This window comes from Dermacentor andersoni, chromosome 10, assembly GCF_023375885.2.
Source record: "Dermacentor andersoni chromosome 10, qqDerAnde1_hic_scaffold, whole genome shotgun sequence".
Lineage (NCBI taxonomy): Eukaryota > Metazoa > Arthropoda > Arachnida > Ixodida > Ixodidae > Dermacentor > Dermacentor andersoni.
The window spans coordinates 136103779-136126707 of record NC_092823.1 but is presented as its reverse complement, the minus strand read 5'-3'; the positions used below and the strand labels follow the sequence as shown (position 1 = coordinate 136126707).

Genomic DNA, 22929 nt, shown 5'->3' with positions numbered 1-22929 from the left:
GTGCCTAGCTCAGATGCTTCAAGGGAACGAAGTGAATGATAGTTAAATATGTGGCCAATTATAAAGCGTGGATGTCGCGGGTGATCTTTTCTGACTGGTTGAAAGAGGTTGACAAAGACATCAAGCGACGAGGCTGCCAAATCTGCTTGCTGCTCGACACTTGCTCCGCGCCTTCAGCTGTCAAACATCATGTTGATATATTTTCCTCCCAATTACACATTCCTGATACAGCCATTGGGCAAAGTGATCATCAACAGCTTCAAATGCTGCTATCACCGTCAGGTGATAACATCCTTCTGGACATCCGTTTTGAACGGCGAAGATAAACATATATCAAGCGATCGAGATGCTTGCTGTGTCGTGGCAGGAAGTTGGAACCCAGACGGTTTCAATTTGCTTTGCCAAGATCCTAATAAAAGTCGTTCAAGCTGGAATCTGCGATGATGAAGCGCAGCATGAAAACCCACCCGATGCCACCGAAGCGTAGGATGCGCTATGTGCGAATGGTGGAGTGCCCAACGACAACGAACTTGGCGTTGTTTTGTATGCTGACAATGGCATCGTATGTACTGAAGAAATGTCAGATGCGGTGCTTGTTGAAATCATGCAAGATCTTGGTGACGAGGTGGGTGCATCAGAGGCAGATACACAGTTTGTCGTGCCTGCCACGAGAGACGTGAGGGACACATTGGATGTCTTGCATCGTTCTGTTGGTACGCAGGATGATGAAGCCACATTACATGATTTAGCTTCTTTGGAGTGCCGCTTGATGTCGTCAATTATGCAGAAGAAACAAGCTAAAATCATGCAGTTTTTTTTTCTCCTGAATTGAGAGGTGAGCTCACCTGAAGTGAAATCCATCCTGGTTTCATTATTGCACGATACTTGCCAGTTTTCATGTGAAACCGCATGTAACAAAAACCTGTATATAAGGAAATATTGTGGACTTCAATTTCGTTACATCCAGGTTTAGCTGTATTACCAACTTTGGCAAGATTGTTTTCATAGCGAAGTCAACGAGCAATTTTTTGCACATGCCTGATTATTTGGAAACCTTCACAACACCACAACATATTCCACAGAGCCAATGTATAAAGACATTGAATGCTGAAGCCCTTCACCGTCCGATTTTTCTGACTTTGTATGATGTCTACACGTTCAAACAGCATTAATCGAAGCTATTACTGCTGTCATTTCGATTATCTTGCAGTCTTGGGCCAGTGCTTTCATACGCCGATCTGTTGGCAGCCGTAGCCAGCCGTAGCCAGCCATGGCCACACGGCCACCACAGCTATTTGTGTGTGGTTTTCTGTGCTGTCGTGCGCTCTTCAATGCTAAGCCTAGTTGCTTAAACCTTCGCTACCAAAGCTCCTGCTGTTTGGTGCTGCGTTTTTTAGCGACAGAATTCAATAATGTCAGAAATGGCGCCAACTCCGTTGGTTGAATACAGCATCCGCAGCAGGCGGGGTTAGCCTGGCAGCCTGGGTCAGCAATTGCTCTGCCTCTGTTTTCTCGCGCTATGCAGCATAATGCCACAGCTAGTGGATTGCCCTGGAGGATAGAAGGAGAGGCACCTGACCTGTGGTGCCAGTGGCAGCCGGTGTCACCAGAGGCGAAGTGGTGCTGGTGGTAAACAGGGGAGCCAGGAAAGGCACTCCAGTAGGCCGGCCACCACGCCAGTTGGGGCGACAGCGTTCCACGCAGCCTGCAGCACACACAGTTCATAGCATTTGTGGCAAATAGTCCACAGGGCCTAAAGCCCCTAAATAAAGCATTTCAAAGACTGAAACAACATTGTTTGGCAGAGAGCGTTGAACCGAAAATGTCTTGCTTCCAGTTTGGCAAAAACAGTTAATTTCTGGTTCAGCTTCAGCATGGAAAAAAAAAACAAAAAAAAAAAACGGCATATAATAGAACCCTGCTGATATGTTCTTCATTCATAGGTTTTCTCAGGCATTGCATTGCTAATGCCCGGTACCAGCCAAAGGCTCACAGGCACCTATGTAATAGAATCCTTATTGATGTCATGATTTCACCAAAGTTCACGCGTAATACATTGTGACTTGGGTGATTAATTACAAGAAAATATCAACTGTACCATCTATAACACAACAAATCTTTAAAAAAATATAGCCAATCGGACATCCTAGGCCCCCTATACCAACACACTTCCGACCACCACCAACGTGTGCTTTCGATGTGCCACGGTCCTGGCAGAAATTTCTTACTGCAGTGCAGCGCGATATAGGACTCCGGCTGCACGAAAGCGTGCCAATCTGGCCACAGAAATGAGAAAAAATAACTGCATTTTGGTTTTCATACCGTATTTACTCGTTTCTAATGCACACCCGTTTTCCGTCACGAGAAAAAGGGGGGCAAAAATGCCCTCGATTGTAACGTGCACCTGTTTGCCGTGACCTAAAAAAAAGAAAAGTCCTTTACTGTACTGCAAACCTCGTTATTTCATACAGAAATAAAACTTTCTCTCATTTGAAAAACGGATTTACTACCAATGTACTAAAGTTGTGATAAATAAAAAAGTCACAGTTTCGCCCGAAAGCCGAGCATAGACTGCGATAGCAAATTAGTAGACAGCTATACGAAAAGTAAAGATAATAGTTTTACCGGCCGTACAAACTTTGAAACATTCACTTACTAGCTAAATTAACAAGCATGGTGTCACACGCGCACAAGCAAACGTAAACACGTCTTACTCAATGCCCACAGAAACTTTTTACCAGAACGCTGGAGTGAGAAAGTGCGGTAGCAGGAGCGAGCAAATTTACTTTTGTGCGGCCTCTCGCTTCAGCGTGAACTAAGCGACTAGAACCCAGCGCGGTGCGCCTAGATACGTAGCCTGTCTCCATCGCAGATCGCTTTCGAGATAAGGGCCGCATGGCCGTGCCTACGCAGTAGGCACTGGAGCAGAACGCTTTTACTTTTGAGGCTAGTCCAGCAGGCAAGTTTCGGGAACTCCAAACACCTGTGATGCGGCCTGATTTTCACCAGTCTCTGTACACGTGACCACTTTCCTTTTGGAGGCCATGATGCATCATGTTTCACGAGCGCATGCTCACATTTCAGAGTCATGAGGCCACGTCTCTTCCTTTTTACATCCGTCTTTCTGCACACACCTCTTCTTTCTTTCGTGCTTCTATCTGTCGCCCTACCAGCTAAGTGCACGGGAAATGTAATCCAGCTCTAGCGAGACAGCTGCAGTGTCCATGGCAAGGAATGTGAAGAAAAGAGTAATAATAATAAACATTATGCTTTATAGGCGACTTGGACCTCTTTTTGTTGGTGGTTTTCTAGGCCTCGGCGTCTCTTTTGCGAGTGCTACTCTATATACAATGCTGTGGTGGTGCGTAGCACGGGAATCTATGGAAAATAGCAACAGCACAGGTCGAGAACCAACAGCAACGTTTTCGTGGATAGTTCATTTGGTTACAACTGGTAAACTAATGGGTTGATGGGTGAAACGGTTAATTTTGGGCCTCTCAATATAACAACTTTTCAGAATAACGAACAATTTGCCGTGGTCCCCTGAAGTTTGTTATATCGAGATTTCACTGTACTTCCCCCCTCCCTTGGACGCAAGATGTCCATCCATTAACAATTATCTACGGAGAAGCCTGAATTCAACATATTTTTCCTTTCCATGTCCCTTTTAATACCCAGCTGCACAACCCCAACAGGCAGGACGTACACACGAAAATAACTACATTGAAAACACGCTGCACACATCCAGTACCCCCTCTCAGTGGACACATGCTTCAAATTTGGTTAGCCCATTTAGCTACACTGCCAGCAATTCACCGACTGCTCAAATAACGGCTGCTTCTGGCCATTTTTCATAAATGACAACACAATGCATACTGTCTTCGAGATGTTTTGGGTTTCGCACACTAGATGTAGATATCTGTCTACACTTTCACCAAATGTTGTTTGTAAAACAATGGAAAGATTCCTGCTCATCAGACTCCTCTGTTGTTGTAGCCGTTGCAACCAGAGTACCAGGCTCAAAAAAAAAAAAAAAAAAAAAAAGTGTACAGGCTTCCGGGTGGGCTAATTTTTTTACGCAGATACCACCAAAAACTGTAAAGCAGAACCATTTGATGCTGTGCTTAGTTTTGGAGGGCCTAGTTCACAAGCCCAAGAGGCATTCCGATTGCAAAAAAAAAAAAAAAAAAAAAAAAAGAGAGAAAGCAAAAGTGCACTCCGCGTTCCTGCTCGTGTTAAAACTTTAATTGGCCTCACTTTCTAGTTTTTTTACCACATCTGACGCAGAAGCCTTTCGGGAATAAATCAGACATTTTATACATGCAATGTCTGTAGCAGATTTCAGAGCGATCTTACAACACAGTACGCCAGGCGTCGCAGAGCACCGAACGTGCGGAAGCAAAGGGGTTAATGTGAAAGAGATGAATATGAATAAGAATGAAAGAAAGCTTTGGCTTTTTTAGAATCGGCTTCTCGCTGCAAACTACTGCGACTGCCTTTTCCACAAGGCACATTGCAGTAACCCCATTTTTAAAGATGACTTGTTCCATCATCCATCCTACATGTCCTTCTGCACCGATCATCAATTCAAGTTGCTGTCCCTTCGAGCTGCACCAATGTCTACTTTTTAACTCTTTTTATACCAAGAACTGCGAACGATTGGAACTACCTTCCCGCCACCATCGCTGCCATCTCTGATGACGCCACTAATTTTAAAGACGCTGTCACCTAATACCTTCACTCCTCTCTGTAATGCCTTCAGCCCTGAGAGTATGAAATATAAATAAATATGCATGAAGTGCACAAGAAAAATAAATGGAGCATGGACATTGCCAAGCATCTTGAAAGAACTAGCATGGCAATACAAATGGCTCTCTTATTCATTTTTTTTTTTTTTCAATGATTATTCACATCGTGCCACTTCAGTGCAATCGGGCACTGCAGTGCACTTTACTGCACTACAGTCAACAACCGATTTTTCAGACGTGCCCAATAATGTAGGCTTTTTGCAGTGACCACATGTCCGAAACGGCATTAATCGAAGTTACCACCACCGCCATTTTGATTATCTTGCAGCGATGAAGCGGCACTCTCGCACGCCAATTCGCATAGCCACCATGGCAACATTAGGCCTAGTTGCTTCAATATTCACTACAAGCTGCCTGCTGCCTGGCACCATGCTTTTCAGAGAAAGAATTTGCTGCTGCCAGCTATGGCGCCAACTTCACCTTCTGCATTATCGCAAACAGCTTCGAAGTACACAAAATATGGAAAGGGACAAGTGTTGATAATGCCAGTTCGCAAAAGTCAGCTTCGTCGTAATACAGCAGTGTTACGCGATCAAGCATACCAAGAATGAAAAGGGGGTCACGGTCGCGGGACACTGTATGTATTCTTTAATTATACACGTGTGCACCCACTTTCTCCTGTCACAGTATGAGTACCGATGTGTCTTCACATAGCTCTAACATGCCTTCAGAGCTATTTCAGACATCTCTGTGGCAATTACAGCCCTTGGGAGCACTAAAAAGCACGCATTCATTTTTTTGGACTACCCATTTTTCGGACATTTTCGCGGCGACTAGGGAGTCCGTCCGAAAAATTGGATGTTGACTGTACGCATAGAACAGTTACTTGCACTTGTATAATCTGAAGTATTTTTCAGTGTTGAGACATGTATCAAAGCCCAGTGCCTTGATGACTTGGGTCATCAAAAGTTGGAGTCACTGTGCTTACCATCAGCGTGTGGTGAACCCTGCGGCATCAAGAGTGGTGGTGGCGAGTTGGAGGCGCTCTGGCTCCTAGCTGGTGCCGGGGGACGTAGAGTCAAATTCAGGGGTGGAGGAGGGCCTGAACACACGGGGGGGACACTTCATTTACCTGCTGCACAACACTCTTCTGTGTCCACACATACAGTCAGCGAATGGTGCCCAATCAAGCGAAATGTCACATTCTATGACAAGCAGTTGCAGGCTTTCGGCATAGAATTACAGAGAAATCATGAAAATGAGAACCAGATACAGATAGCTGTCTTGCAACTAGGCTTTACTTACAAGCATGCATACACTGATGACCTGATCAAGATGACACAAAATTATCAACCAACCAAGCTAAAGAATACGTGCAGCGGCATATGTTGAAGAACAGTAAAAGCAGTATCACCTAAGACATATCCTCCTCATGAGAAGGACAGAAATGAAAGCTCTTTATCCAACAGGTGGACTGCCGCTATACTCGCGTCCGTACACATCACTGTTACTTCAATCATTGTATGGCTTCCTTGTGGTCTGCACTTTTCCCAACACAGTTGCAACGAAGCCTGTAAAAACGGCAATTAGCTTCATTATATCAAATTATTGTTGCATTGAATTCGATCTTTTATGCAAGTAAGTACAGTCACGGATCAATATTTCTTACAGGAAAAGGGCTGCAAAGCTATCCGAATAATCAGGTCATCAAGAAAAGCAAATCTGAATGAGAAAAAAAAAGTATTTGGCTTAATTTGAGAGTCAACAACAAAACATATGTTTTCATGCTGTGTTGACGATATCCTTACATCAGCAGTACAAAATAAGGGAAGCCAGCTACTCTTTCGCGTCCAATCCATCCCCGTGGCTGATAGTGTCACCTGCAGTGGGACGACGCTGTGATGAAAAGCACCAGCGGCAGGGAGCAAATGCTTCGGCTGTCTCTCGCTTCGACGCATCTCCAAAACTCAAGATTACACAACCTCCAGTATTGAACAAGTGGGAAAACAGCACATGGTGCCAAACCATCTCAGTATGCCCACTCTTTAAACACATGGCAAACCTCTAAAACAGGGTGTACGGGCTGGATATATGCCCAGCCGTACACAGCCATGGCTGCTCTAGAAAAGGTGATGCACGTCAACCTACTCCTCCCTCTCTCACCCCTCCTCCCCTCGCAAGTACTTGATCTAAATACACAGTGTTCTATAAACAAGAAGTTATGAAAAGTTAAATACTTCGTTATATCGAGAACTTCATTATAGTGAAGTTCATTATATCGAGGTTTAACTGTACAACACATTTTTCGGTGCAATTCTGCGCTGAAGGCCTGCAATGTATTTAGAATTTTAACTCCATCAAAATAAAACAGCACAATCCGGACAAAGTACAATAGACTCTAACAACGCAAACACTGCCTCTTTGCACTGTTTGATTTTGACAATGTTAGCCTACCAACTTGGCTAGCTTGCCATTCTGATACAGATTTCTAACACTGCAAAATCATCAAATCTATCAAAGGACACAAGCCAGGCAGCAAGAGTCGTGCAACTCCTGCGCTAATTTGAGCCGACAGGAACTATCTTGAGTGCTATGAGAGAAAGCACAATTACTGGATGTGGCAAGGTTATGACAAAACTTTTCTTGAAACAGAAAAAGGAAAAAAGAAAGGACATGTTCTCAAGAAGCTATAATAGTCAAAATATCCCACCAATGATTTGGACTTGACAGGGATGACCTAAAAGTAGGAATAATGCTTGAAAGTTGGAAGTTTAAAAAAACAGACGCACCAGAAAAGCTCTTCATTGCATTGCTGCAGGCGAGTGTGCATGCATGCAAGCCGAGTCAGTTTGTATTCCAGCCTTGTCAAACCACTGCCTTAGTCAGATGAAAGCACAATCAGTGCATGCAACCAATCTGGGTTGTGTGGCAACATTGAACTGAGAGATTAACTCGGTATATTCCTTGCCAAGGGGACGCCAAAGACTTGAAAAATTATAGACCGATCAGCTTACTGTACGTTGCCTACAAAGTATTTACTAAGGTAATCACAAATAGAATTAGGAACACCTTAGACTTCCGTCAACCAAAGGACCAGGCAGGATTCCGTAAAGGCTACTCAACAATAGACCATATTCACACTATCAATCAGGTGATAGAGAAATGTGCGGAATATAACCAACCCTTATATATAGCTTTAATTGATTACGAGAAAGCCTTTGATTCAGTCGAAACCTCAGCAGTCATGGAGGCATTGCGGAATCAGGGTGTAGACGAGCCGTATGTAAAAATACTGAAAGATATCTATAGCGGCTCCACAGCCACCGTAGTCCTCCATAAAGAAAGCAACAAAATCCCAATAAAGAAAGGCGTCAGAAAGGGAGATACGATCTCTCCAATGCTATTCACAGCGTGTTTACACGAGGTATTCAGAGACCTAGATAGGGAAAAATTGGGGATAAGAGTTAATGGAGAATACCTTAGTAACTTGCGATTCGCTGATGGTACTACCTTGCTTAGTAACTCAGGGGACCAATTGCAATGCATGCTCACTGACCTGGAGAGGCACAGCAGAAGAGTGGGTCAAAAAATTAATCTGCAGAAAACTAAAGTAATGTTTAACAGTCTCAGAAGAGAACAGCAGTTTACGATAGGTAGCAAGGCACTGGAAGTGGTAAGGGAATACATCTACTTAGGGCAGGTAGTGACTGTGGATCGGGATCATGAGACTGAAATACAGTAATCAGAAGAATAAGAATGGGCTGGGGTGCGTTTGGCAGGCATTCTCAGATCATGAACAGCAGGTTGCCATTATCCCTCAAGAGGAAAGTGTATAACAGCTGTGTCTTACCAGTACTCACGCACGGGGCAGAAATCTGGAGGCTTACGAAAAGGGTTCTACTTAAATTGAGGACGACGCAACGAGCTATGGAAAGAAGAATGATAGGTGTAACGTTAAGGGATAAGAAAAGAGCAAATTAGGTGAGGGAACAAACGCGAGTTAATGACATCTTAGTTGAAATCAAGAAAAGGAAATGGGCATGGGCAGGACATGAGGAGGGAAGATAACCAATGGTCATTAAGGGTTACGGACTGGATTCCAAGGGAAGTGTAGCAGGGACAACATGGCCACAATTAGTACATGACCGGGGTGGTTGGAGAATTATGGGAGAGGCCTTCACCCTGCAGTGGGCGCAATCAGGCTGATGATGATGATCCCTTGCTTAATTGTAGTTCCCATCGATGAAGACAGCGCTGGTGACGTTGGCAACCATTGAAGCTACCTGATCATTCCAAGCAATAAAAATTGGCCAATTTTAGGATCTAAATAAAGAAAGTTTGAGCTTATACTTACGTATGGGTGCTGACTGAGACCTTTGGTCGGAATTGAATTAACTGAAAAATCTAATTAGCCAGAATCGAATTAAACGGCCCATGAAACAGTTCTAACAAATTTTGTAGATGCGTTGTATACAGCTACAGTAAAACATTAGTGCCACAATTTAAGTGAAGCGCCTCATACAGTGAGACGCAAATATAATGAACCTGGACATAATGAATTGTTGTATACAGCGAACAGCTGTAAAACCCCCTTGAAAACTATTGTATAAAATTTTTATTTTATAAATCGAAATATATTGAACTATTTCGCAATCCCCTTCGAGTTCGATATATCCAGGTTTGACTGTATTAAGAAGGTTATGGACGATTACAAGGAACCCTCCTAAAGTCATGCTTTTCCTCAACTCGTTAGCCGAGCGATCAGGGCTAAGCCTTGCCTTTACTGGCTCTGCATCATAATGGCATGTCCTGTAGTCTACTTCCTGTGTCTTGAGGCGAGTGCACAAAGCCTCTCGAACCTCTCCACTAGCCGCTTGGCTAGTGGAGAGGTTCGGCGTGTTGCATTGCTTGAGACGAAGCTGCAAATTTTGCAAGGCTCAAAGTGTGAGCTCACTAAGGGACATTGGGATTATGACGGCTGCAACCAGGGGCCATGCCAATCAATGGAAAAGATGGGCTGGCTTTGTGCACCAGGGTGAAACCTCAGGAACCAACACGGTGGCATTACCGCGGACATTACCGAGCTCTGGAACCATGTCACTACTGATGATGAAACAGGTGATGCTTCGATGAAGGAGTTTCTGGGTTCAGATAGTGCTGCCTCGTTATGCAAAGAGATCGCCGATGGGGCGATTGTTGTCGGGACAGACTGCGACGTTGTGCCACTGGGGCGACAAGATTGAAAATGACTCGTCTTTGACACCAACCTCGATATCCATGCGAAGTGCACTGTCGTCGATCGATTGCTCATTCATTTGATGCACGCTTAATCATTGCCGCTAGTGTTTGCGCAGCAGCTAGACACCACAGTTTTTAACCTGAAACTCCCACAAAAGCAAGTGCGGATTTCTGACTATGTCAGTGTGTGTAGTGGTTGATACACTGTTTAGAGGCATAGATAAACATTTTGTTCTTCACAGACTACTTAATACAATGTCTATTTTTCAGCCCAAGTGGCCCATTGGGTTTCAGAGCTGCAAAGGTATGTCCGGCAGCCTTTCTTTACGGCAGTCCAGATATAGCGATGATCGGTTATAATGATCGGATTTTTTTTTCTCTTGATATCGTTATAAGTGGACTGTACTGTAATTCTCGCCAATGGCTACGAAGCCCGGAAGGCACGACGCGTTTCATAATGCTGGTTCCTGAAAGCCAGCTTCGCCTCGTTGCAGCAATGTTATGCAATGAAGCATACCTAAAGTGGGAAGCGGTAATTGTCAAGAGACACAGTATGTATTCCTTAATTATACATGCGTGCACCCACTGTCTCCTGTCCCAGTACGAGCACCGATATAGCTAATAAGTGTACTGGAAGGACTTTAGAGCTATTCCAAACGTACCTGTGGCAATCTGAGCCCTTGGGGGCAATAAAAGGCATGCATTAATTTCTTCGAACTTTCCATTCGTTTATTCGTTTTTTTTTTTCACCATTTTTACGACCCCTAGGGAGTCTGGAAAATTGGACATTGACTGTGTATGGTACCATTATAGGTGGACTACACTGTATCTCTTTCTGTAACGTTTCTTATAGAAAAAACACAGTGGAACCCCAATTATACAAGTTTGAGGGGACCAGGCAAAACCGTCGTATAATCGAAAAACTAAGAATACAGGCAGTGACGCTGCCTTGCAGAAAAAAATGGACACAGACTGCCCGAATAAGCCAGCTGCATGAACCCACACTGCTCAAAGGAAGATAGATTAAATTATTAGAATACCTGGCAACCATGCATTTAAGTGGAGGAAGTGCCGTTGGGGTCCCATTGCAGTCTCGAGGGTCCCGTTGCAGTCTGACTTTGGGACCCTCGTCTGTATATTGTATCTCACCAATGCATTGTATTTAAAGAATAATAAACTGAAATTGAAAAGTGCGAGCGAATCTTTATTCTCACCTTTAAAAAAATCTGTGATAATAGACAGTTTTAGTTTAGCGTACACTATGTGCTATAGTGTAGCGTACGCTAAGCAGCGCAGGTTTTTTACAGTTTTAGTTGGCCAGCGAGATCTTCGGATCTCAGAGGCCATATGCCGTCATTGCGGCTATTTCCGGACTGTAGCGATAGGTGGCACTGACATCTCGAATGTTTCGTTAGGCTTCGACTCGTTCGAAACAAGAAGTGATCTCGAAAACACCACAAGGTTATCCATAATACTCTGTCATCGAAGCAGCCTGAGACTAAGCGAAAGCCGTTGACACAATCATTTGCTACGAACGAAGTGCATTTTACAAAAGCAATGCCAAATTCAATTCGAAGCGGGCAGCCAGGACCGCCGCCAAGTTTCACACAAACTCCGCAAACCACGCAAAGACGCTAACGCTAAATCTGAGAAATAGCGTACGTACGCTATACACTATGGGTCGTCTAGTGTGCTGCGCATGCGCAGTGACGACCCGTTATTTTATAGCGTACACAATGGTATAGTGTACGCTATACTAAAACTGTATCTTTCTGGACATTTGCGCAGCCATGACGTGTCAGCTTCCTCTCGAAAGCTGCAACATCTAACAGCAAGTTGCCGACATGGTCGTGTGCGCAAACAAACCGCCAAATGTAGCCGTAATTTAGAACAAACAGACAATTCGGAAACAAGTTCTCTTCACTTATCGTCGTCGTCTGAACTGGAGACTGCTTTCCTCGGACGGTATTCCTCGGCGATCCCTTTCGGAAATAGTTTCACTTTTGCGAAATTTCGCCTGACTCGGCCCCAATAGTACCAAGAGCACTCTTGGCCGTATACTTCAAAGCCAAACTACCTCTGTAAGTGATCACACGAGTACATGTCCGCTTCGAGCTTGTTTGACATTAAATTTATTCAAATCTAGGTCAATAGTTCTTTTTTCAAATAATCGCATACATAACTCTAGGGTTAGCTTAGATTCAAGGATTTTATAAAACACAGAAGTTTGTAACTGAAAATGATAAATATGGTGCATAGCTAGCACTATCTAAAAAAGTCAGTTTCACAGCCACTAACTGGCCGGGCCAGTAGCCAACTGAAGTACACAAGCGATGTCGTCACTTTCACCTGTGTAGTATCAAAGCTGGTTCTTTATTCTATGGTACAGGTGTGCGGCGTGGCATTGTCCTAATGGTGCCAAACAGGCGATGCCACTATAGTGTCGCTTTCAAACAAAAAGTTGTGCTAGCCGCAAAGGCATAGCAAGCCAGGCGGGACTTCAGCATCGATGAGAAAAATGTCCTTCGTTGGAAGGCGCAAAGGGAGATGCTTTTGCTTGTGCTGCAACGAGGAGATGACAGCGATAAGGAAGGCAAGCGTGCAATAACAGAGTGCTGTTCACCGAAATCGTGCCACGTTTCGACACATGCAATGCCGTGCCGTCAGCGCGTGCATGGGCACGTGGATGCGAGCTTGCATGCGTCTGCAAGCTTACATGCGGTCTGGGCTATAGGGAATGAGACTAGTGGCGGTGCCAATGTAGAGTGAGCTCAGCATGTTCATATTAAATAAATGCTGTTATCATTTTGTGAACGCTGTCCTCACTTTTTTTGTTCGGCCTAACACTCGAGGTAAGTTTTTTTAAGTTTTTTCTGGCTTTGGACATTCGGGGTTTGGCTTGGAATCGAGGCCGGCTTAGATTCGAGTAAATACAGTACTTCTTAAGAGACCGCACAGCCATTTGATAGGGAATGGTGTCAGGCCACTATGAGGTCCACAGAGCCCTTCTGAATGGGCTCACATGTAAAGGAAGTCTCCCGCGGGTCCTGCCATCCGCGAATCGTTGCCATCGAGCCACCAAGCTACGGTGGAATTTCCCTCTTCCTTGGCCATCAAAATTGCTCACCTCTCGAAGCGTGAAAGACTGCAGGGTACTGCAGTACCGTAACCATGACACAAGTACGGTGAAAATGGCATCGACTCCATCCAAAAACAAGTTTTGACTTTGGTTGACTTGTACATGGATTTGATGGAGACTTAAAGGCACATATTGCCAACGTAACGCTAGAAACCATGGAATTTAGGATATTTGTTTTAACATTGCGGATTTTGTCATTATTCAAATGTAATGAGAATGAAACCTGTTATCAGCCAGCTGCAGTGTGCTCCCGTGCCAGCGTCCGTCTGCTTAGGCCTTTTCCTTCTTCCATAGTCATACGAGGAGGGTTTGTCATGAAATTGTGTTGCATAAAAGAGGCTTTTAATACATTATTTCTATGCGGGTTCTGCCAGGACCAAGCCAATTCGTCGTAAAATGCGGGTCGTTGCATGACTGGGGGATGTAAAATCAAGGTTCCACTGAACCAACATTCCAACAATTATGAACAACATTGTTCACACTTGTTCTTGTTGCCTTTTTGGTGTCCTGCGTCCACTCTTGCGCTAGTCACTTCAGTATCTTCACCATAAAGTAAAAAAAAATTATGGAAGACAAAACGTGGGTAGCCGATTGGATAGCTAGCTTGAGTGACGTCACGCGCATATGCCCGCCATGTAGCTGGTGACGGGTCGGCTGAAAACTCAGGGGAGCTATGCTGCTGCAATCGGTAGTGATGCATATTTGGAGATATACCTTATAATAAATTAACCACATACCGTGGAATGTGTAAATGTGTTGCTTAAAGGGACACTAAAGGCAAATATGAAGTCTACGTGGAATGTTTAAATACCTTTCCAGAAACCTCGCAACGCTTATTTCGTGCCAAGAAAATACTTAATTTATGAGAAAATTGTGTCTGCAGGGTCCGAATACCCTTTTCGAAATTCAAATCTCCCGCCACCCAACCGGGGAGGTGGTGACGCTGCATACGCCATCAGCAGCTGTTGGTGAGTAAAACGGCGCCCAACAGATGGTGGCACCAAGCCAAGACAGAGCAGCGGATTCGCCACTGCAAGTGCTTTTTGGTCAAGTAGCGTAGACCATTTGGGCATCCCGTGACATCACATGGAAGTTGAATTCTCCGCTACTTGCAGTTTGTGCGAGTACTGAAACGCGAAAGCGTGGGCAGCGCAGAGTCAAGTGAACACGAAACCTTTCGACCAACCGCGTAGTTGTCAACGGTAGTTTCAATGAGTTCTTTTTTCTAAACATGAAATGGAACTGGACACGCAACATTTCAGTTCACCTTATAATACAAAACGAGGATGTTTTTTGCAACGAGTAGTTGAGTTCTAGTGGCAGAATTTAACTGAGGAGTGCTTTCGTCATCGGGCAAGTCCTTGAATGTCCCGGGGAAGTCTCTAACCATGTCCAGCATTCACCTCGATTTCTCGATTATTAAGGCTCTGTCCGCGATGATATTGACAGCTTAGAGATTCTCGAACACTAATCTATCACTTTAGCTTGACCTAGTATTTGCCTTTAGTGTCCCTTTAATGAGCAGAAGGACCTAGCTTAATGATTCAATACATTTGCACAAAATCGTCAAAGTCATTTCAAGATCTTTCTAACAGAATTCTACTTTATTGGATTAAGCCATAACAGAAGCATTGTTACTCAGCTGCTAAGCATAGTGCCGAGCAGGTGAGGTATTGAAGCGAATGGTCACTCTGTCTGCCCATCATGATGATTGAGTTTATGTCATGCAGGCAAAGCTTGAAAAGCGAAGTTTGATCCTTCAAATAAGCCAAGACTACGAAGCCTAAAGAGGAAACAGTTACCACTGTTGGTGGTACAACCATGGCTCTGCTTGGATTGCGCTCCTTAATTTGCTCTGACTTTTCAGAATGGTTGAAGGTGAAAATCTGCCATTCTTATTCTTCAGCTCACCGAGAGGGGGCGCCTGAGGTGGGCACTTGGGCGAGGGCGCAGTCCTGGTGGCTGACGGGGGCCGCTGCTGGTTGCTGTCATCGTCACCTCCATCCTCATCTTCCGTACTGTTGTTCGTGTTGTTGCAGCCCCCCGAGGTGCTGTCATCAGGCGTTGCCATCCGAGCCGTTGCCAGGCTTCCTGAAGGCGTCAAGGGCGCTGTCTCTGGCCATGACGTGCACCGGGAACTGCCCCTGTACGAGCAGAGAAACAGTTTTCACCCAAGCGACACACACAAGGCAAACCCTCATGATTAAAACGTTGATTAGAGAGAGAGAGAGTGGAAGCAAGGAGCTATGGCTTTCACCACACCGCTATCTGAGATGAGCACAGGAAAATAACTACTAGCAGAACATTCAGAAATGATGCTCAATTGCAAGGAAACTTATTGCTGAAGGAAAAAAAGTTGCAGTTTCGGCTGAAAGGCGAAGCATCGATTGCAATAGCAAATTATTAGACAGCTATACGAGGGATGGTAGTTTTATCAGCCATATAAACTTGTAAATATTCGCTTACTAATTAAGTTAGCAAGCATGGTGCCACGCCCACACAGGCGAACATAAACACATCTCACTCGATCAGCACGCACACTCGCTGTCAGAACACTGGCGTGAGGAAGGGTGGCAGCAGCAGGTGAATTGACCTTCGTGCTGCCTCTTGCTTGACGCGAACTAAGCAGTGAGAACACAGTGTACACAAAGCTATGGGCCCTCGGTGCACCTAGACTCTGTACTCATCGCAGATCGCATTGAAATAAGGCCTGCGTGGCTGCACTCAGCCACACCATAAGCAGCCACCGATGGAGTAGAATCGATCACCAATATGTTTGGACTACCATAAAAAAAAGCTGCTGAACATACCTTCGTAGCTCCTAACCCAAATTTGCCTCTTTCGCTAGATAATAGAGGTTGTAGAAAGCAGGCAGTAAAAAAGTAAACATTTATACCTCTAAATGGCATGTCAAGCATCAGGCACACTGAAACAGAAACCTGCACTTGCTTTCGTGGCAGCTTCGGGTTTACAACCACAGTGCGTATTGCATCCAGCTGCAGCGTGAGCACTGGCGGCAATACTTTAGCATGTGGGAAATCAATGAGCGACTTGAGTGACCGCGACGCACTTTGCGTGATAGTCGGGGTCAAAGACTGGCCATTGTCAATCTTGCTGTCACTGCCACTGCTATCAGTGCCTCGTTGGAGATCTCTTTGCAGAACGAGGCAGCACTATCTGCACCCAGGAATTCCATCAAAGCACCATCTGTTTCATCGTCAGTAGCGACGCGTTCCCAGAGCTCCATAATGTCAGCGGCTTCCACTGACAGTTTCACTATCATGGAAGGTTTCGCCCTGGTGCACAAAGCCTTCCTTTATGCAACAGTTGCTTATTGTGGAAAAGGGTCCCAACCCTTTTTCTGTTGATCGGTATTGACATTGGTTCCAGCTATCATGATCGTGGCAAGCCTGGTTTTTCAGAATTGTTGATATCGTCACTGCATGAGCTGATACTTGCTTGGGTTTTGCAAGACTTGTGGCTCTGTCTCAAGTGACACAGCTTTGAGCTTTGTTGGCATCATCTTCTACAAACTGGGATGTCTGCTGCTTTGGGGATGCTTCCATGGAGCATTTCCACGCTTGCCGACAGAGAGAGAGAGACAAAGATTGCAGAAAGGGTGGGCTAGGCGGTTTGGCCAGTGCTGCGAATGTGCTGGCGGGTTGTGTGCACTCTCTCCAAGCCCCTATACTGCGAGAAATGCCTGGCAATGCATTTCACCGAGCACATTTCGCTGTAACGCCTGCGATCATCATTTGGTCAGTGCAAATAGCATAATAGGAGGGTCAACATTTTCAGTCAATTGCTTTCGAAGCTACCACTTCAAGCGGATGCAAATTGTCTAAGCCAGCGAGCAGCTTTTTATCTCTTCGCACTTAGCCACTAGGCCATGGAGCTAGCTTTATGTTGATAAAAGCTGTATTATTAATTAATTTTCTTATTACTAGGCCTTACAGTAACCCACCTTGGAAAAAAAAAGAAAACAAGGAGAAAAAGAAAATGCTCATTGCTCAGCGAGCAAACATATCTCCAAAAATTATGGACCGAAATTACGTGCCTCAACATAGAGGGAACTGCCGTGCGTGGTCTAACATCCCCAAATATATGACTAAACTGCATAACTAATGGAACAGAACACATGAATAAAATGTTTAATTATATGAATTAACTGTTACAGTTCAGTGATCATTGGCACCACCTCATTTTACATAGCTTTCGTCTCTTGCAATGTGAAGCTTACTTTTTGTTGCCTTCGTAAAAAAGTCCAGCTTTGTCAAGGCAAAAAATTAATCATATTCCTTGTGGCTGCATGGCCGTTTTTTTTCTTCTTTGATTGTTCTTTGTTGCACTACAGAATGTATGCAAAAAACTGCACGCAGGAAACTGTGTACACTGCAGTCAACTTCTTTGAGTTAATGCCCTCAGAGGAAGCTAGTTTCTGCAGAAAAAATAGTAAAAGCGTTCTTCAGCTTTGTTCTCAAACTTAAAGGACCTTTGAAGGGTAGAGTAAGCGTCAGCGACTGTCAGCCGGATGTCATTTTTCTTTTTAACACAGCCAAAGCATATATGTTGGGTTTCCCTCATCCAAGAGCTGATCAATGTGGCTTGCTTTATGTGCTGCCTTTCTTTTTGTCCCTACATCAGATGGCTGCAGAAGTGAACTTACAATCTCAGCTGGGGAGTTTCTATTCATTGATGTCTTTGCCAAGTTGTGAAACCGAAGACTATTTAAATAAGCAAAAACTGGTTCGGGGAGGGAAGATCATTCCAGCCAAATGATTGCCTCATTGAGCAAATTTTTTTGATTCAAATTGGCTGTCAGCAGATATTTGTAATTTAGTTACATACTTCAGCAGTGACAGTGTGCTTTCATATGTAACATAAGTCCAAGGGCATTCCCTGCATTGAGAAATAGTCGAAATCCACGATAATAAAATCTCGCAACAACGAAACATTTTCGTACGTGGCAAGCGCCCATAGGGTTCAATGCATTTCATACGTGTCGACAACAAATTGTTGTGTGCCACAATCCTGCATCGCCGAAATTTGCTGGAACCTAACCCCACATATTACCTACTTGCACAAGGCTAGCAGGCTCCAAAATGTGCTCAAATGTGATTGCTTTGCACTAAAATTGCATAAAATACACTACTTTACACTTGCGTGGGTGCTGCCATTTTTGTTTACAAAAACAACCAAGCGCCGGAAGCGATTGTGTGCGCTGGAAACACGTCATGGCCACCATCTTGTTTGTTGATCGCCCATTTGAAGCGACACGCATGTTGCTACCGACATGTGACGACGGTTTTTGCACACTTGGTGCAGTGTGTAATGTGCACCTCGGTGAGAAAAATGCAGCAAAAACAAGAAAATCCACGTCCCACTGACGCGGAATTGCTTATGGAGCTCGAGGTGGCAGTCGCAGCATGGAGTTCCACGCATCGGGCCGTGATTGAGCGATCGTCCGGGAATACACATCCCTTACTTCAAGAACGCCGGTTTTGGTGCCCCCCAACAGGTATTATGTGCGGATTCGGCACGGGACGTAGATTTGTGCAAAAGGGTCGTAATCTTGATCGATTGCCTTCGGGTATACAAGATAAGATCACTTTCGTGCTTGGCACCGGACGCATCAGCACCTACGGGTGACAGCGTGTGCTAGACAAATGCAGCTGCATGCATGGAGCACTGTTGCTCTGTGTCTGGTGCCGAGTTACGCAAAATCTCGCAAAAGTGATTGTATCTCGGAAAGCAATTGACCGAGAATACTGCTCCACGGCAGTGCTGCCACTGTTGATTGACACATGCGGCGTACTTTGTACTGTCGGCAGTGCGGTTCTATATCCTCGAGCACAGCTTGCCAAAGTAGGCTAATGGAATGTTGACAGTAATGTTTCGTCCTGCAACACATTACCTATCTGTGCTGTCTCTCTCACTTTGCAACAACGAAATTCTCACGAAAGTGATATTTTTCATGTTCCCCGTCGATGTCGTTATTGCGAGGTTCAACTGTATACCCCGTGCTGAGCAGCATAGTGCTCCCATGCATTCATCCTAAATGGTTATAGAATCTTCTAGAAAGCCCGCACTCTCCGACTTTGCTTGAAGCTCTTTGGACGGTACCCCAGACGTCATGACAAAAATTACTCATTACATGAGTTTCACAAATATTCCAGCTTCCCTACTTTCACTGGACTAGGCACGAACGAGAAGCAGTGGTGGAACTGGCTCCCTCTACTAGCCACTAAGCGACCGGAAGTGGTGTCTGCTCATGACACTAGACAAACCTTCTAGCCTCTTTAGATTCACTTTCCACGTTATTCCTTTTTTTTTTTCTTTCTCTACTCTGGATACGTATGGCGCACGGCACCGACACAAAGCAGCTGAGTGCACCAATTCGCAATGCTTTCGCAATCAGTGCACGAGCGGGACACATTGTGATGCAGTAATGGTGGCAGATACGAACTACCGTACGCAAGCTTTTCGCCCTGTCTCAGCATCGTTCATTTAAGGGGAACTTAGCAATGTAAATGTCAAGCTCAATCTGCATGAAAAATGCCATCCAGAAAGCAAAACGTTTTATATTCGACATGCAGTCATAACATATCATTATATATGTTATTTTTTTCATGGCCCTAATGCACATCTTTTGCATCACTAGAATGACCAAAAAATGCAGTAATCCCTCGTTATAACGACATCGCCTTACTCGAAATATCCCTTTATTTGAAGTTTCTTCCTGTCCCGACCCGAATGCACACATTTTAAGCCCCATTACTCGAAGTGCACGAAAAGCTTGACCTGCTTAAAGTGGCGAGCGGAGGCATCGGTGGGCGATCCTTTTGCGCATGCAGAGTCAAATTAATACCGCCAACGAATTAGTCTCATGCAGGCACAGAACAGGCCACAGAAGTAGGAAACCCACAACCGACAACCGCCTAGTAACGGGTACCAAGCGAGTGCCGAGTGCTCCCAGCTGTTTACTGCGGAGCGAACGGAAGCTGTCAACTTCCGTGGTGCAGTGTGACCAAACCATTAATCTCGGTCGCAATCACATTGCTGGTGTCCCCCACGATGGAATCCACATGAAAATAAAGTTTTCCCAACACTTTGTGATGCCAGGAAATCATGGTCTCTTGGATGCCGAAAAGTAGCCAAAAGATCGCGGGCAGACTTGGGCTGTAGTATTCCATGGGGTGCGCCCGGCGAACAAAGTTTAATGCTCTAAAGAGCGTTTCTGGCACTGAAACGTGCCAAAAAAACACAAAAGATATGTCCCTCCAATTATAAGTGCCATGTTGGACACATGGAGCTACATTAACAAATCACGAAGAAGACTTTGGGGAAGCCAGTCTAGAAATTTGCTCGCCACTCGCCATAATCAGCCTGGACCACAATAAAACACTGCCCCTAGCTTCGTTGCACTTTCGACGCAAATCGACTGATAACTTGCCAAAAACATGAAAAATCCAAGTGTCGCCAGCGACCAGTGAGGCTGTCAACATGGCGGGTCAATACAAGCTGGTGTTTCCCCAGTGATATTCTCGAGCCGGTCATGCTCGATTCGTGCCATGCGAATTTAGACAAACCGAGTGCTGCTATCTTGGTCTCATTGGAAAGCACATTTCTCTGTCTTCAAATCTGCTGCTTCAGCTGTCTCTTTCGTACAAAAACAAGCGCACATAAAGCAAATGATCGAAGGTTGTTCCAAAGTCTCCGATCGGTCACACCCGGCATTTGTTCAACGCACACTCTGTAAGCGCGTCGTCTGCTCTTGGCACCTCGAACACTGTGATCTCGATAAGCGTCGAAATGGGCGCAACATGGACATCAGAGAAGCGCTGCCAGCCCATCCATTACTCGACGTTTCAGAACCACGGCTAAGAATTCTGTGCATCGGTGCGTGGTGTAGTGACCAAGCACTTCGCACGCGGAATCCTCGGACACATGGATAAGCCTTTCAAGCGTGGGTGCTTCGGACTTCGCTTCCAAGTTTACTTCCAAACACATTGCGCAAGCAATCTTTGGACCCGCAGACCAAGAACATCGTGTGCGAATTCCTCAGATTTGTGGCTAAGCATCTCGCACATTGGCCCCTCAGATTTGGCTATTGAGAACATTGCGCACGGACTCCTCAGATTCAGCAATCGAGCACATTGTGCGCACACTCCTCGTATCTACAGCTAAGCAATTTGCACATCGTGCGTGGACTCCTCATATCCATGGCTAAGCATATTGCACATCGGCCCCTCGGATTCAGCTATTGAGCACATTGTGCCTGACTCCTCATATCCATGGCTAAGCATTTCACACACTGGCCCCTCAGATTAGGCGATCAAGCACTTTATGCGTGCACTCTTCATATCCACAGCTAAGCATTTTGAACATTGGGCCCTCGGATTGGGCAATCAAGCACATCAACCACCGAAGTTGGGCTTTGATTTTATTTATGAAATAATGAAATCAATTGACACTTTTGTTCAGACAAGAGTGCACATTTCACTTTGTTCACATAAAGAACTGTCTGTCCCTTGCACCTTGGTTGTTTGCATTGTTGGCATGTGCCGTTGACAGCTGGCCAGTGTCTGGCGCTGTCAGTGTTAACATAAGTTACAGGTAGGGGGTGTAGCCAGGGGCTAACGGGAGCTGGTGCACATCACCAGACAAATGCCCAGACAGATTTTAAGCAGGCTTCCTTTACTTAATTTTCCGCAGAAGTCTGTGAAAGACTGTTTTAGATTTTGCTAAACAGGGTATCAATGGCTTCTGCATCATTCAAGGAGTTCAGTAAGACCAACCTTAATGCTCTGTCTTCGCAGCAAGAGTTGCGAGCCTTCAAAGTCGTCACTCGGAAGAGTGTTTTCCTTCCATTTTTTTACCCCCACCATAAACAACCACCTCTATCCCGCATCTTTGTGCATGCACCTTCCCTTGGTCAGTCATCCAAGCAAGTCTGCGCCTTCATGGTTGCCCAGTGGCAGGGAGGGAGCACGTACCTGAGTGGTGGTGTGGCACTGCCTCCTGCGCCAAAGGACGTTCCTGGCGCCCCATCATCGTCATCACTCGCGTCCTCCGACGGGGGCTGGCGTGGGCGCCCCAGCCGGGGGGTGTCTTGGGCTTCAACCCACGACCCCCCTTCCTGGGCGCTCAGCTTCAGCACCAGCCGACCCCCTGCGTAGCAAGAAGTATGCAAGGAGCAAATGAGGCCAGACGAACAAGCAGCTTGCCAACAATTTCCTACAAGAATCACCAGAGGGTACTCTGGCACTGTGGTCATTCAACTATCACAGGGAATGCAGACCCGCCAACTTTAAGGTTTGGAAAATACTGCTGATGAAGCCTAAAATTACTAAATTTATGCTAGATGATGATGAATAAACTTTTTCTGAGCAGAGGGTTGTCGTCCTTGGCTTCGAGCCGTCCTCTTTGCCTAGTCCACCAGCTTTCACCGGTCATCCGAGTAGGTGCTGGTCAGCTGGTTACAAATACTAAAAATTGCTTTAGCACTCGAGATGTGGACTGTTTATTAAAATAATTCACAGCTAATTTGTTCTGTAGGGACACTGTAAACAGGCAGACTCCTCTATATTCACAGCTAGAATGATAAGCATCACAGATGGAAATACAGTAGAACCTCACTCATACGTTTTGGGAAAAACCGTGAGAAAAAAAAGTACTAAGTGGGAAAATGTATGATCCGAACTACCGTATTTACTCACGTAATTAACACATTCGCGTATTGAACGCACCACCATATTAGGTGGGAAAAATCTGAGTATTTTTTTCCTCGTGTAATGAACGCAC

The 22929-nt window shown here is 45.2% G+C and overlaps 1 protein-coding gene across 3 annotated transcripts in view; it reads right to left on the bottom strand.

The window, feature by feature from the left end:
• The window catches only part of LOC126545154 (uncharacterized), a 58133-nt gene that overhangs the window by 5832 nt on the left and 29372 nt on the right, over window positions 1-22929 (bottom strand). For all 3 annotated transcript variants that reach the window (XM_050192914.3, XM_050192915.3, XM_072285083.1), the window contains 4 exons: window positions 22122-22296; window positions 15037-15269; window positions 5737-5850; window positions 1580-1705 (listed from right to left, as the gene is read on the bottom strand). In XM_050192914.3, the coding sequence (XP_050048871.1) occupies window positions 1580-1705; window positions 5737-5850; window positions 15037-15269; window positions 22122-22296 (648 nt within the window). The remainder of the gene's footprint in view (window positions 1-1579; window positions 1706-5736; window positions 5851-15036; window positions 15270-22121; window positions 22297-22929) is intronic.